Source organism: Rhinatrema bivittatum, chromosome 8 (genome assembly GCF_901001135.1).
Source record: "Rhinatrema bivittatum chromosome 8, aRhiBiv1.1, whole genome shotgun sequence".
NCBI lineage: Eukaryota > Metazoa > Chordata > Amphibia > Gymnophiona > Rhinatrematidae > Rhinatrema > Rhinatrema bivittatum.
In genome coordinates, this window is record NC_042622.1 from 75,205,078 (window position 1) to 75,221,301 (window position 16,224).

Genomic DNA, 16,224 nt, shown 5'->3' on the forward strand with positions numbered 1-16,224 from the left:
AGCAATTTTCAAAAGAAAACCTACAGATTTTGCAATAGTGAAAAGTACTCCCTAAAAAATAAAAACAAATATAAAAGAGAAAGTGTCATGACTTACCACTCCTGCATAATGGACTAATTCAAAGTGAGGCTCATATTTGCGCTTTTTATCTAGTTTGGGCTTCTGGAAGTTTGGTGACTTGCCCAGGTGGTTGTCATACAGCTTGGCCTTGAAGGTGAAGTCTGTAGCCTTTGGAAACATACATTCCTCTTCCAGGATGGACAGGATACCAAGGGGCTGGACAGAAGGACAGGGATGTTAAGATCACGGTGCTTACAGAACTGATTTTTTTTTTCCCCAGCATCATAGTCTGACCTCTAGGGCTGGATGGCCACCTTCTCGTGATATCAATACATACTTGAAAAGCAGTGAGTGGTGATAAAAGCTGCAGGACATGAATCAGAACTGTGGGATTGAAACAAAGTTGAGTTGGCTTATCTGTGCCGACTCAGCTATGTCAAGAAGGTTATTCTCCTCTCATAAATTTGCAGCTGCTTGCCGCAATAAAATAACTGTTTATGTGCATTTTGCAAAGAATATAACACCTCCTGATTATACCATCGGTGAAAATACCTTCCTCATTGGGAATCATTACAGTTGGTGACTATTGCAGAGATCACTCAGACAATTGCAGCTATGAAAACTTCAGCGCATGCTACTGTAATGCTTACATTATTACATGACAATATTAGACTATTTGTAACAGCTGGAAAGCTTGTCACAGATATGTTAAGTTAGTTCAACATAAAGCTAGTATCTACAGCTTGTTTGCTGACCCTTCATTCCACGTAATGGCTACTGTGAATGCTTTACTTACCAAAGAACGCCTGCTGACCCAATTGAAATGAGCAACAGTTCGGCCTATGCTGAAAAATTTGAATCTAGATCCATCTATTTTAACAAACCTTTGTCCAGTCTCCTCTCTACCATTTTTGGCTAAAGTTATTGTGGGTGTAGTGTTAAGACATGAAAGGATTTTTTTGGGAGGCAACAATGTGTTAGATCAGTATCAGTTTGGTTTCCAATCTTCTCACAGCACTCAAATTCTTTTGAGCTTTGATGCTGGCAGAAATGTTATTTTGTTGCTTTCGGATAATCTTTAGCCTCCTTCAATACTACTAATTATCTACTGTTCTTAAAATTTACAAGTTTTGAGATCGGCTGTCATAATTTACAAGATTTGACTAGCAGAAATGCATTCTAGGACTTTTGGGTTACTAGGCCCACATCTTTGAAATGCTTTGCCCAACACTCTGAGAGCTGAAACATCTTTAGGTACATTTCAGAAGCAAGATAAAGCCCTTTTTTAAAGCAAGCACTTGAGACCAATTAACTGCTCTAACCTTAACTACTTTTTCCAACACCAGGGCCCTCCGTGCAGCAATTAGTGCATCTTTGACTGTTTGGGAGATTGGTTAACCTAATATGCTTAATGAAAGACTATATCTACTCTTGCTCTTTTTACATCATATCGGAATAGATGTATGCAACATATGTTATATTTTTTTCTGCTTATATTGGTTTTATGTGATTATGAATGTCTTATTGTTCCCACCCAGAACTGTGGATAGGTGGATTAAAAATCTTTTAAATAAAAAAATAAATATTCCACCTGTTTCAAAAGGTAGGCACAAGGTGCCTACCTTTTGATTGTACTGATTGTATAAGTAATGGAAAAATATTAAGAACTAGTTGTTAAAGAAAGACCCCAGAAGCACACAAGAAAAATATTTTTGAGTGTTTCTATCCCTCGTGGCATAATCAGCACTTTTGTTAATGCCTCACAAGCTTGAATATGACAATGGAGGTGCAATCAGCCCCAGTGCACTGAGGGAGGACTCCCTACAAACAAGATACACGGGGTCACTTGTGGCCTCCAATGCACTCCTGTGGGCATGCTGTGATGTGACTAAACCTAGCTCTGGAATTATAAGGGACATAAACAATTATAAAGCATTGCACAGAGAAGACTTCCACTAGCCAGGATGAGGATGAACTTAAGCTCATGGGCCTCGAAACTGCAGGCTCAGCAATCACTGTGTCTAGGAAGTGAAGGGTAGTGGTGGTTGGCACAAAGGCATCCATCTGCTGATCAGACATGCTGTTTTGGGAAGTGTGCTGTCTCTCAGGTGCCAAAATCTAAGACATCAAGGGGACTAGTGGCTCATTCATATTGGCACAAATGATACTGCTAGGTCTGGAACATATGAAAAGTGATTTCATGGCTCAGGAGGAGAGGATGAAACAGATAGGTGCAGAAGTGGTTTTCTCCTCTATTCTCCCAGTCAAGGATAAAGGCCTGGGCAGAGAAGCTCATATTCTGAATGGGAATGAATAATTGATAGATGGTGTCGACGAGAGTTTTAGCTTCCTGGATCATAGGATAGCATTCCAAGGACTGCATTCCACAGGTCTACCTATGGAAGAAGGGGTGAAGTGTCTTTGAGAACAAACTGGCAAACCTACTGAGGAGGGTTTTAAACTAGGATCATTGGTGATGGTAAAAAAAAAAAGCCCTCAGATAAATAAAACATTAAATACATGTATAGAAATGGGAAAGAGGGAACAATCTGGAAAGCTATATATACTAATGCCCATAATATGAGAAACAAAGATATGAAAGTCATGGAAGAGGTTGACTTGGATGTAGTAGCTCTCATGGATATATGGTACATGGAAACCCACAAATGGGATATAGTTATTCCAGGTTACAACCTGTTCCAGGAAGGAAAGGATGGAAAAAGAGGGAGGCATGGCACTTTGTATAAAAAATGTATATTAAAGTAACAGAACTGCAGGGCTTATGAGGTAAGGAAGAGGTACCATGGGATAATCTGAAAAGAACGAATGGAACAAGCATCTATATTGGTGTGATTTAGAAATCTCTTTTGCATGCAGAAGAAATGGACAGAAATTTAATGGTGAATATCCACAACATTTTAATGAAAGTCGAGGTGCCTTTATTGCTAGATGATTTCAATCTGCCTGATGTTGAATGTGATATCCTAGTTGTAGAAACAAGGGGGATCTTGGATTTGCTGCAGGGAGAACTACTCTGTCAACCGGTAATGGAACCCACATGGAAAGGAACTATACTGGGCCTGAGACATACCAATGGAGACAATATTTCTGATGTTGAAGTGGATGATCATCTGGGATCCAGTGTTCACCAGATGGCATAGTTCAGCATTAGAGCACAGGCAGTGGTGGTTCATTTTAAGGTGAAAGGTACTAGGCTTCAGGAAAGCTAGCTTTGTTAAAATAGGGAAAGTACCTCAAGGAATCATTAGATGGATGAGAAAATCTAGAGGAAGTAGAAGATCAGTGGGGAAAATTAAAAGGCATCTAAGCTTTTTGTTAGAAAAGTAAATACAAGTAAGAGAAAAAAGAGCCACTATGGTTTTCTAAATAGCTAAGAGAAGCTGGGAAAATAGTCAGGAGAACAAAGATGCAAATGAAAGAAACAATAATATGGTAAAAAGGGGGGCAACACTTTATTTTAGATATGGTATGGGCCCTAAAGTGACTGCCTGGATTAGAAACTGGTTGAGCAGGAGGTGACAAAGGGTAGTGGTAAATGGAGTTTACTCTATGGAGAGGGACATTACTAGTGGGGTGCCACAGTGATCAGTTCTTGGACCAATTCTTTTCAACATTTTGTAAGACATGTTGCGGAAGAACTATCAGGAAAGGTTTGTCCTTTTCTGGATGATACCAAAATCTGCAACAGGGTAGACACCCAGAAAATTGTGGAAAACTTGAGGAGGGATCTAGCAAAACTTGATGAATAATCTAGAGTCTGGCAGTTAAGATTTTATGCTAAAAAAAATACAGGATCATGCATTTGGGCTGCAAAAACTCAAGGGAGCAGCACAGTATAGGAGATGAAATTCTTCTATGCATGAATTAAGAGTGGGATCTGGGGATCATGATGTCTGATCTCAAGGAGACCTAACAGGTGGAGACGTTGATGCAAAAGCCAGAAAGATGCTTGGGTGAATAGGGAGAGAAATTCCTGGCAGAAAAAAATGGAGGTGATATTGCCCCTGTATATAAGTCCCTGGTGAGACCTCATTGGGAATACTGTGGACAATTCTGGTGACTTCAAAAAGATATAAACCAGATGGAACTGGTCCAGAAGCTAGTTACTAAAATGGTTACTAGTCTTTGTTGTAAAGCATATGGAGACAAACTTACAGATCTTAACATGTATACCCTAGAGGAAAAGCAGGATAGAGGAAACATTATACAGACATTATACAAACGTTATACAGCCTATTTCAATGGAAAAGAGCTCTGGACAAGGGGTCATGGGATGAGGCTGAAAAGGGCTATACTCAAAATAAATGTAAGGAAATATTTATTTACAGGGAGGGTGGTGGATGCATAGAACAGTCTCAGTAGAGGTGGTAGAGACAAGGACAATATCTGGAATCAAGAAAGCATGGGCCAAGCACAATGGATTTGTGAAGGACTGGTAGGGATTCTAGAGATGGGCAGACTAGATAAGTCATATGTCTTTTTCTACCATTATGTTTCTATGTTTCCAAGGCACAATGCCTCCTCCTGGCCTTGTCAGAGTGAGCTGTGACACCATCTTAACCCTGAAAAAACTGAAATATTTGTAGGTTAGCACACCTAATCTTTGACTAAGAAAAAAAGATATGCATGAGCTTTTAAGACCTCATAGATTCTTTCTTCAGATGTGACTCAAAATCATTCTGTGAAAAACGTAGTGTACTCTAGTACAGTACCAGTGCTTAATATTATTATATACATGTTAACACCCTCATTCTAGAAAACGTCCAGGTGCCCTCATTGTGAGGAACTATCTCAGCCAATGTTCTTGTCTAGAGGATTCCACTCTATTGATTAACCACCAGGAACTTCCATTTTGGCTGATTGGTGGAGCTGTTACCTCTAGGTCAGAAGGTTTCTAGCTCTAGTCCTGGCTGAAATGTTTCCTTATGACATGCAATATCCCCATTCTGATGGACGTGCTACAGTCTCTTGGCGCTCTCTTGGTTATAGATGGAAAAGATCCACAAAGCCTCTCAATACTAGCAGCAGCAGGTTTGTTTGTGATTGATGCTGGAAAGACATTTTTAAGGTTGTAGCAACAGCCTACATCCAGTAACGTCACCACCATGGGTTAAAAATGCAGCCTTTGCAATTGCAAGACACAAGGGAAGAGGAATTGGGTTGGGCAATCAGAGAGAGAGAGAGTGCAATATGCCTTCACTGGATAAGTATAAATTATGGGAAGACTATATAAATTTTATCTATTTGATCAAAAAGGGACAGTCTGAGTAGATGTGGACAGAAGCATGGAGTCTTCTCCATTTTTTTTAATTAAATCTGGCCCAATAGAGCAAACCAGAAGAGCAAAATAGTGGGGGGCAGCCCCAAGCTTTTTTAAAGTGAACAGGAAGATAAAAGGCAGTTAGTTTCTGGTGGAAGTAAAGGAGCAAAACTGGGTGATAAACCAGAAATGGCTATGAATGGAGTATGTTTGGGGGTCAGGATGTAAAGATCACGTGATCTTAGATCCCCAGGAGAAACTATGCCATGAGAAGAATATTTAAAAGGTATAACTAATGCACAAGAGGCATTTTACAATATAAAGGATGCTTTAGAGCAAGGGTTCATGACATAAAGCTCAGCCATTTCTGATCCAGACATGAGTTAAATAAATATTTTGTTATACTCTCCACTTTGGATAGATTTCTAAAAGATGATTGAAATTATGAGTGTATATGAAAGAAGCACAAATGGACAGTGGCCAGGGTTGAAGACTTGACGATTGGTGCTGCTGCTCATACCTTTCAAACTTGTGCTGATCCAAACCCTTGTGTCCAATATATGCGCACGTACTTTTCTGATGTAAAGCTGAAAGGGAGTAGGTTTAGGAGTAACATAAGGAAATATTTCTTCACGGAAAGGGTGGTAGAAACATGAAACAGACTCCCAGGGAAGATGGTGAAAGCTAAAATAGCAAACAGCATTCAAGACGGCCTGTGATAGGCAAGGAGGAGCCTTGGACATGAGAGAAAAACCTGAGGCTGGGTAGTTGCTATGATACTGCATCAGGAATGGACAGGCTAGATGGACTTAGCGGTCCTTCTCTGCTGTGAGTCTCTCTTTGATCAGCGCTAGACTGATCAAAGTACTGATGGAGTACCCAACTGTTACACGAGTAAGAAAATCCGATTGTGATAAATGTAATGCAGGTAAGTGATTGGACCCTGGTTCATCATCCAGAATGTCTGGACTCCATCTGGTTTCCCCTTGATACTGGCTGGCATCCCAGGACCCTGGATACAAATGTACGCAGAGGAATCCCTTTTGTCTAACAATGTGAGCTGCACTGCAACACGATTCTCATAAGAATTATAGCAGAACAGTTGTTATAATCCTGAATTGTTAAAAAGAGATGCTTGGCACCTTTTCAATCAAATCGATGCAGGCTTGTAAGTCCAGACCGAAGTCGATGAAGACCCACTCGATGCCCTCTTTCTTGTATTCCTCTTGCTCCAGGACAAACATGTGGTGGTTGAAGAACTGTTGCAGTTTTTCATTTGTGAAGTTGATGCACAGCTGTTCAAAGCTGTTATACTGAAATGAGAAAGATAGCATATGCATAAGAAAGAGGTTCTGAGCAAAACCACTTCAGCCCCAGGCAGAGGGAAACACATGTCTGGTATACACAACACTGTGCCTTGAACTCATTTTATTACATACTATAGTTGGTTATGTGGAAAGACCAGAGGTCAATCAAGCCCAGCTTTCTTCTGATTGCCTAACAGCTCATTCTCTACCTGGTAATCTAGGGGAAGGCAAAAGAGTACTGTGTGCAGCTGAAACCCAATTTTGCAGCAATGAAAAAAATACCTTCCCAATCACAAACTGGAGACTGGCTTGGAATTACTAGAGTAACACTTTTTCCTAGCACGCAGCTATATCATCATACCCACCAATTCCTGGTTCCTCTATAAACCTGTCCAATGTAGTTTTAGAGTTAGTTTTATAGACATAACTGCATGCACTGGCAAAATATTCTATTTGACAATTCATTAAAATATTCCTTTCTCTGAAGATAATGAAATATATTAACCCTTATTCTTAAAGGATGCCCCCTTCTTTTGTGTATTGCTCCTGGGGTAAAAAGGTCACCTTCAGTATACCTATAGGGTCCTTTTGCCTTAACAGATTAATTGGAAGAGTGGAAAGAAAATAATCAGGTAATCTCCATTAGCTAGAATTATGTTCCTTTAATATATGGTACACAGTGTTATTACAGGTCCTATACATGGCAGTGTCAGCCTCATTCACAGAGCCTTGGCTTCATGTTAGCAAAAATTCACCTCAAAGATTTCGAAGCCTGCAATGTCCAGTACTCCGATGAAGAACTGCCGGGCCAGCTTAGTGTCCAGTGTCTTGTTGATTCTGGTTACCAGCCACTTGAACATCCGGTCATAGGTAGCTTTGGCCAGTGCACCAACAGCATAAACAACCTGTAACAGCAGAATCAAGAGAGACATCACATCAGAGAGCATTGCACCAATTTTAGTCTTTATCACCCCTAAGTACTGTTGATACCATCAGGACCCTCACTCCCACCCCTGGAACACTGGACAATACTAATGAAATCTGGGGTGTGTATATGATAGGACAGATCTCCAATTTAAATCCTACACCTCAAGTTCTATAAACATACACTGGATTCAAAGAAACCTCCCAACAATGGGTGAAGCATAGAACTATGATGTTTCCCCTTACAACTCATCATATGAAAAAAAAAAAGGAAATTTTGGTGTCAACTCAGTAAAAGCATCACAAACTCCCTCCACTACCAAGTAGTTTGTGACGGTCTCCTCCAAACGACTGTATAGAAAAGATTTAAAATAAAAATTTAAAATAAATAAAACAAAACCCTACAAAAGTCAATCAGGACCTATATAGAAAATCTGCAATCAGAACAGCACTAATTCCCAGAATTAAAAAAACCCCCAAAAACCCTATCTATAAAAAGGCAGCATTGCAAATATTATACCAGGCCTTAGAATACCAATACAACCCCTGCTGGGAAATGTTGTGATCATAGTTGCCTAGGAATGACGTGAAGTGTCCTGATATTACATGATTAGTGTATGTCTATTATGCATTGCTAACTCATTAAAAGAAGACAATTGTGAACATCTATACCAGGTAAAATACCAAGCCATATTAGCAAATTATGAGCTCCTAAAGTATTTACATGTTAAAGTATTTATGTGTTAAAGTACTTACATGTTAAGGTACTTATGTGTTAAAGTACTTATGTATTAAAGTATTTTCATGTTACAGTACTCTAGTGATACCAAATTTTAACTGCTATAACATGTTCGCTGTTATCAAAGTATCTCGCTGTTGCCAAGTGAATGGGGGAGAGTAGAGTGTGGGGGGGAACAACATAACAAAATCTTATGAACATTGATCTTGTGTGTTACAAATGACATTATGATGTTCTACTACATTTTGTTAACATTTCCATTTAAAGAACAATTCCCATGGTTTCTGCACCATTTTTCCCCTCTTTACATCTCTGTTCCTGAGTCCACCCCCATGTAATTCCATACCATGATCTCTTATGCTAGAACATTCACGTCCATTTTCCCAACCTGCTTGACAGCCGCCTCTCCTGTGTGCCCAATGCCAAGGAAGCACTAGGCATGCACAAATTTTCCCTAGCACCTTCTTTTTTGTGTGACCCCTAATTTAAATATTGGATCGCGTGCCCAGGAGAAGTGGCTGGGTGCGTATTAGGAATAGGAATTAGAAACTGCTCCAACCTTTGTTGGAGTTCTGAGTTAAGGTGATGTCAAAGATGCGCTGGGCAAAGACCAATTCCAAGCGGTGGGTCTCTGCCGTCCATTTAAAAGATTGTAGGTAGTGACGTACTTGTAAGTAGGCGAAGAAGTGCTTTGAAGGTATTTGATAGTCCCCTGTCAAAGATGCAAAGTCTACCACTGTCGGTGAGTTTTTGGTATATAAGTGAAAAATATATGGTACTCCAGGGGTGGATTGGCCTATCGGGCATCCCCCGGTGGGCCGGTCGCTCTAGTCACGTGGTCTGCCGAGCGCGGCCGTGACAGAGCCGTGCTCGGCAGACCACATGGTATCTCCTGGGCCGGCCTGGGTGGCGAATCCCCGGGCCAGTCGTCATTGGGAATCCGCCTCTGTGGTACTCCTTTTTGTAACCAGGCACTAAATATTGCACAGCAATCGCGCCCCGGCAAAAAATCCTTATTGCCCAGGAGCGGCAGCAGAAGTGAGACTGTGCCGGTCAGGCCTCCCTGAGCCCAGAGCCATGGCCACTCTTGTCGACAGGGTTGGAGGAGGCCCTTGGGAATGTCCAAGTCACGGAAAGTGCTGGCGTTAGCTTGTAACAAGAACATTGGGGACCACGGGGCGGTCATACAATTAAGTAAGCCATCTTCACAATAAGAATATTTATCCAAAAGCCATTCACTCAGCTGAAAATGTTTCTTCCCATGCCTTACCCATACCTTCAAGGCATTCAGATGTCTCCATCATATCCCCCATCTCTCCTTTACTTCACATCACACACATCTAGGTCTTCAAGTCTCATCCCATATGACTCCTGATTCAGATCCTGCTCCACCCTGTCCACATGCATCTGGAGGTATGATCTCCAGCAGTGGCCATAACATTTCAGATGAAGACTCACCAATGACCCATTGAAAGGCACCATCACTTCCCCTCCTCCACGGATTACACCTCTCCCCACACATCCCACTATTTCTCTGTTTCTGGCCACCAGTTTATTGTCAGACACTACAATGCATTGGATATTCAGGATGTTGGCTGAATGCTATGGTAAGAGTAACTCTTACTAAAGTGTGAGTAGACCCAAAGAAATCTGCCTTAGAAGAGACCTTTTTTCGAGCCTTAATTATTAGCAAGAGTCATGAATAGTAACTGTTGTAGGGAAGTGAGGAGAGAAAAGAAGCACCTAAGAGTAATTAGTCCAAAAGCACCTACCTGTTCCACATTCTGACCTTTGGTCACATACTCATTCCCCACTTTCACCCTGGGATGCAGCAGCCCTTTAATAAGATCAGCTGAGCTGATTCCCATCAGGTAGGCAGCTTTATCTGTATCTGAAACAGAAACAATAATCCTGTCACACTATAATAATGGCGATATTTGTTGCTGCCTTGCATGGCACTAAAATGCTGGGTCTGATGACTGTTCTCTCATATGACATTAGAGGAATAGGACTGTTGTCGGCACTCTTGTAACAGTATAGGATCAGAGTCATTGATGGCTCTCTCATGTGACACTCTAGTAGCCATTGGTGACTCTTTTGTGTGACAATATTGTACCAGAGTTGTAAGTGGCTCTCTTGTGGGTTCAGGAGTTCCAACTTTGTTGAAATAGAAGAGTACTTCAAAGAGATGCTGGCAGGGTGGAATTTCTTCTAGTAACAAAGAGGTCAATTTTCAAAGCAATTTATGAGCTTAGAGAAGAGACGGCTGAGAGGAAACATGATAGGGGTCTATAAAATCATGAGTGGAGTGGAATGGATAAATGCAAATTGATTATTTACTCTTTTAGAAAATACAAAGACTAGGGGAAATTGCTAAGTAGAATATTTATAACAAATCGAAGAAAATATTTTTTTTCATTCAACACACAATTAAGTTCTGGAATTCGTTGCTGGAGGATGTGATAAAAATGGTTAGCGTTGCTGGGTTTAAAAAAGTTACTGGAGGAAAAGACCATAAACTGTTATTAACCAGGTAGACTTGGGGAAAGCTATTACTTATCCCTGGATGTAAGCATCATAGGATCTATCTATTTGGGATCCTGCCAAGTACTTGTGACCTGGATTGGCCACTGTTGGAAACAGGATACTGGCATGATGGACCCTTGGTTTGACCCAGTATGACTGTTTTTATGTATAAAGCATTCTACCTGCATTAATCAGCTGCCTAAAAATTGACCTCCCTCAATTCAGCTAAAAGTTGTCTTGTTCCACAACATGCATTTATTTGGCTGCAATGAGAGGAGGTGCTCCTAAGTGGTGTGTTTAAGTCAGGAAGAGATTACATTTTCAAATTTTCACATGTGCTTTTCCAGCAAAATTGTACCTGCAGAAAAAGCAAGTGATTGCGCGTACTTTGAACCAATGGCAAGTTTTAAAGTGAAATTATGTGTATACTTTTGGATAAGATCTCTCTCCTTATGGCAACAGGTATGATGATTTGGTTACCTTTGAATATGATGTCAAGGTACACACTAAACTATTCACAATAGTTCTAGTATTGCTGCTGCATGTTTCCAGGTTTGTAGCTCTTTATCTAAGAGGGTGTGTTCTGGGACTCTGCAGTCTGTGCTGTGAGATGGGAACATAATCAGCCCGACTGATGCTTTTAATGTTTTTTTGTGTTTTGTTTTGTTCCAGCAGGGTGAGGACTTCATATTCTGGCCTGTTTCCATTGTGTTGCTGTATTAGTGCTGCTCTGGGTAAGAAACCTGCAATATGCGTTTCTCTTCACTTTTTGTAGGCAGCATCCAGATGGTAGTGCTGTAACTGCAGAAGCATTTGTTTCAGATTTTATGGAGCTGACAGCAGTGACGTTTAAAAATGACGTCAAGAGGTTTGTGGTCAGCTTCTAAATGTATGCATATTTGTCCTTGGTTCACATACATCTGGAAGTCCTTACTCAGTAAAGGGCAGATTTTAAATCACCCGCACACGTAAAATACGGGGATTACGTGTGTGGCTGGGCCTTGCGCATTCCATGCACATTTTAGAAGGGGCCCGGCCATGCGTGTAACCCCTGTAACGTGCACAAGAGCCAGGCCTTGGCAAAGGGGCGGTCCAGGGGGCAGGGCGGGGCTGGAGGTGGCCAGTACAGTGGCCATTTGCTGCTATGCCGAGGATCATGCACCAGCAGCCTTAATTGGAGTGGCCTGGGAGGGAACTGGGGGAGGCCCGATTTCGTCGCCGCATGTAAATTGGTAAATATCTACACCCCCCCCCCCCGCGCATGCTGCATGCACATGCTCGTGCGGATTATAAAACCTGGTGCACATGTGCGCGTGGCCCCCAGATTTTATAACATGCACGCAGCCACGCATGCATGTTATAAAGTACGCACGTCCATGTGCGCGCACTGGGTCCCCCGTGTATATGGACGCGCGTGCACTTTTTAAAAATCTACCCCTAGGCTGGCAAGCGGCAAAGTTAACGGGGTAAAGTTACCCCGATAACTTTAGTCAAATATTCAGTGGGACAAGTCTCCTGATGAATATGCTCATCTCAACTAACTTACAGGGCCATTCTTTATTTATTTATTTGTTTATTAATTTTTATATACCGGTGTTAGATTTTACATATCACATCGGTTTACATTCAAACAAAATATGCAAGAAAACATGCGTTTCCTTTGTCAAATACATTAAACATTTATTATATGCAGGTTGTTAACAAGGGATAAAAAAAAAACAAGGGAAATGGTTAACACTACAGGATGCACGAAGGGGTGCACAAAGGGGGGTGCCCCTTTGTCGCACGATGCCTGGTGTTCTGATGCCATTTAACTTTTATGCTGCGATGCGGCCAGCTGCCCACTATCGCCCCACCCCTTTCTTTTTCACGCCTCATTATTCTGCTATAAATATAACAGAATGATGAATCAAGGGGTTAGCTTCTTACTGATTAACTCATATTTAATAAAAAAGAAAGAAAAAGAAAGAAAAGTTGGCCAGAGTACCAGCCTGATCCCTCCCTCAAAGCCCCAAAGTTAAAAAAAAAAAAAAAAAGCCAAACAAATGTCAGGGCTATACAGCCCAGTTCCCCCATCTTCCCCAAAATTCCCAGCATATTTTAAAAAGAAACTGTGGGCTGCAGTGGCCCTATTGCCCCACCCACCCCACCAAGTTAAAAAAAAAAAAAAAAAAAGCTACAGTGCTATAGTGGCTAACCCTCCTCAGACCCCTCCCCTCAAGCCCTGATGTTAAAAAAACAACAACAAATGTTGGGGCCATAGTAGCCTGATCTTACCTTTCTCATGCTTGAAGAAGTAGGGTTGCCACCTCCAACTCCTAAGAGCCTTTTAGTAGCCAAGTGGGTGGAGGACAAGCTCTTACCTCATAAGTACATAAGAATATGCCATACTGGGTCAGACCAAGGGTCCATCAAGCCCAGAATCCTGTTTCCAACAGAGGCCAAACCAGGCCACAAGAACCTGGCAAGTACCCAAACATCAAGGCGATCCCACTCTACTGATGCCAGTAATAGCAGAGGCCATTCCCTAAGTCAACTTGATTAATAGCCGTTAATGGACTTCTCCTCCAAGAACTTCCTATTGCACAAGCCTGGATTTGTCAATAGGCACACTAGGCCTGTGCCTAGGGCAGCAACAATCTGGGAGGCGGGTGGGCACAGCAGGCTAGTTGTAGATTTGTTGCATTCCAGTTGGGCTAACTCTCACTCAACAGAAAACAGCTCTCTGCTTCCTGATGCAGCCCCTCCCCTCCCAGACAGCATGCAAGGAACAGGAGAGGAGGGGATAAGCCTGGAGCAGATAAGAGCAAAAGAGATTATTTTGGGGAGGTTAGGAGGGACTGAGTAGGGGGCTCAGTGGACCAGAGGGAATCATCTTGGGAGAGCATATAGGGGCAGATTTTCAAAGACCTACGCGCGTAAATCCAGGACCCCGGATTTTATAACATGCGCACACATATAGGCCGCACGTGCTACCCTTTTAAAATCTACCCCATAGTGTGTGACAGAACGAAGTGCAAGTGTCATTTAGAATCCACACAAACCTGCTGACTTTCTAGGGGGTTGGATACTTTTGCAAACCACTGTAGATAGCCTGGAGGTAGTTGAGAGAGAGGCTAGCAAAATGGTAAGGATCTCAATACATAGACATAAGAGGAGAAGAGCAACCAAGAGCATTTGAGACATTCAAAGACCTCAAATATATAAGGATATACTCAGGAGTAAAAATAGAAAATATTTCTTCACAGAAATGGTGGTATACTGTACATTGAATGGCCTTACAGCAGAGACAGTAGAAGTAAAAACAGTAATGGAATTCAAGAAAACACAGAACAAACTCAGAGACTCCCTAGTGGTGAAGAAGGGAAAGGAAAGTCAGAGATGGACTCGGATCTATGGCACTGTACCAGATGAAAGTGAACAGACCAGATGGTTCTTTTCTACATCATAGTCTGTCTCTATGTGATACTCTAGTATTAAGACCATTAACAACTCACTCATGTGACCCTCTAATACTGGGTCCAGTGACACTACACTTATGGTATCAAGGATATTAGAGGCTCTCTCATTTGATGCTATAGTACCCAGACTGTCAGTGGCTCTCTCATTTGATAGCAGTGCTCTGGGTTGAGAACTCTCTCTTGAAAGACATTAGTGACTTACTTTCAGTGCCATCGGTCTCAGCCTGCTCCTCTCGCTGCTTCTGTTTGAATTTCATGTTTCCGAAGTGCATGACTGCACCTACAATTTTATAGCTGCCGGTTTTCTCATCTTGACTGAAGCCCAGGATGTCCATAGCATGCTAGCAAATAAAAGCCAAGAGGACTTTTAAATGCACAACCCTTATCAGTGTTCAGTTGTTCCTGCCTCTGATCTGCATCACGAAATCCTTGTGCCCCTATGTTTTGGATATTCTGTGGAAGGTCAGTATATAACTAGTCCTCCAGAAGCAGAAACCTCAAATAACCCTGTTTGGGTTATTTGAGGTTTTTCCAATGTGTCAGTTAATAAAAGATGCTTTTACCTCCATTTTAATAGGACCATGCAATAATGTACCTGCTTCTTGGCTCTTTGCTTCTTAAAGTTAGTTATTGCTGTGCATCTGACAAACAGCATATAAAGAAACCTCAGTAGCCCTGCTGCAGCCAACCTTCTTCCTTTGGGGAACACATGCCTTGGTGGTCCTACTGGGGTCAGCCCTGACCCTTTGTGGGGCAGGTGCCTTAGTGACCCTGCTAGGCCTAGTCTTCTTCCTTTATGGCATGCACATCTCAATGGGCACACATATCTTGATGGCCCCACTGAGGCCTGCACCTTTCCTTTGCAGGGACAGGCTCCTCAGTAGCCCAGCTAGGAACAGTTCTCCTCCTCTGGGGAATAAATGCATCAGTGGCCATGTTGGGGCCAGCAACCTTCATTTGAGTATTAAGTGAAATCACAGTTACGTACATCTGTAGCCATCAGCTCTTCGCCATCATCCAGGTTGTCCACTGTGGTTACGCCTTGCGAACAGAAGTGATAATCGTAGGGGTTGTTGGATAGCAGCAGCAAGTCTACAAGAAAAAGACAATGTGAGCAGGATATTCTCTACACTAACGACTTTGGATCAACGATACACCCGAAAAGGGACACAAAGGAGCACATGAAACATAGCTTCCAAATCCAGAATCAACTATGGCCACAATTACTAAACTGACTATATTTAAATCATCCTATACTTTGTAATGGACCACCACCCTAGAAGCAGGAGCAGACTGGATGCAGATGAGATGAACCTAAACAGGTACATGAAAAATGAGTGTTTTGCCTGTGCCAGCCACCTTACCCCCTGATGCCTGACAAGACTTGGACAACAGGTACAGGAACACCAGGGAACATGAAAGCGACCACAGGAGCAAGTCAGAACTGCTCGGGGAACAGGAATTAAGAAGACACCCACTAGAACAACAGGAAAGGAACAGGAACAACTAGGACCAGAGACGAATACAAATGCAAGACTGAGACCAGACAGGTAACACAAAAATAGACTAAAGCAAACAGGAGCACAAGAGCAGTATAAGAGGCCCTGTGAGGAGGACCCACATAAGGCCACAATTAGGGCCAACAAAATCAGAAACTAAAAGCATGTCAAGGGTATAACAACAAAACACAGAATACATGAACCCAAAAGAGGGACCTATGTAAGGCCACAAATTAGGACTAAAAAGGCAAGAGTCTAAGAGCAAGACTATGAAACAAGGCAAGAATATGACTTAGACCAAACTCTATCAAGGATACTACCTTGAGGGTGCAATATAACAATATTCATATAGGAACAAGATGGCCACAGCAGGATGGAAAGGCCATAGAGTTGGGAGAACTAGGCAGAGTTTCTGTGCAGCAGGCCA

The 16,224-nt window shown here is 42.0% G+C and overlaps 1 protein-coding gene across 1 annotated transcript in view; it reads right to left on the bottom strand.

Moving 5' to 3' along the window:
• The window catches only part of MYH7B (myosin heavy chain 7B), a 138,431-nt gene that overhangs the window by 64,895 nt on the left and 57,312 nt on the right, over positions 1–16,224 (bottom strand). Inside the window, exons 12-17 of the mRNA XM_029614647.1 lie at positions 15,287–15,390; positions 14,501–14,639; positions 10,084–10,202; positions 7,404–7,553; positions 6,484–6,654; positions 97–276 (exon numbers count right to left, since the gene is read on the bottom strand). Of these exons, the coding sequence (XP_029470507.1) occupies positions 97–276; positions 6,484–6,654; positions 7,404–7,553; positions 10,084–10,202; positions 14,501–14,639; positions 15,287–15,390 (863 nt within the window). The remainder of the gene's footprint in view (positions 1–96; positions 277–6,483; positions 6,655–7,403; positions 7,554–10,083; positions 10,203–14,500; positions 14,640–15,286; positions 15,391–16,224) is intronic.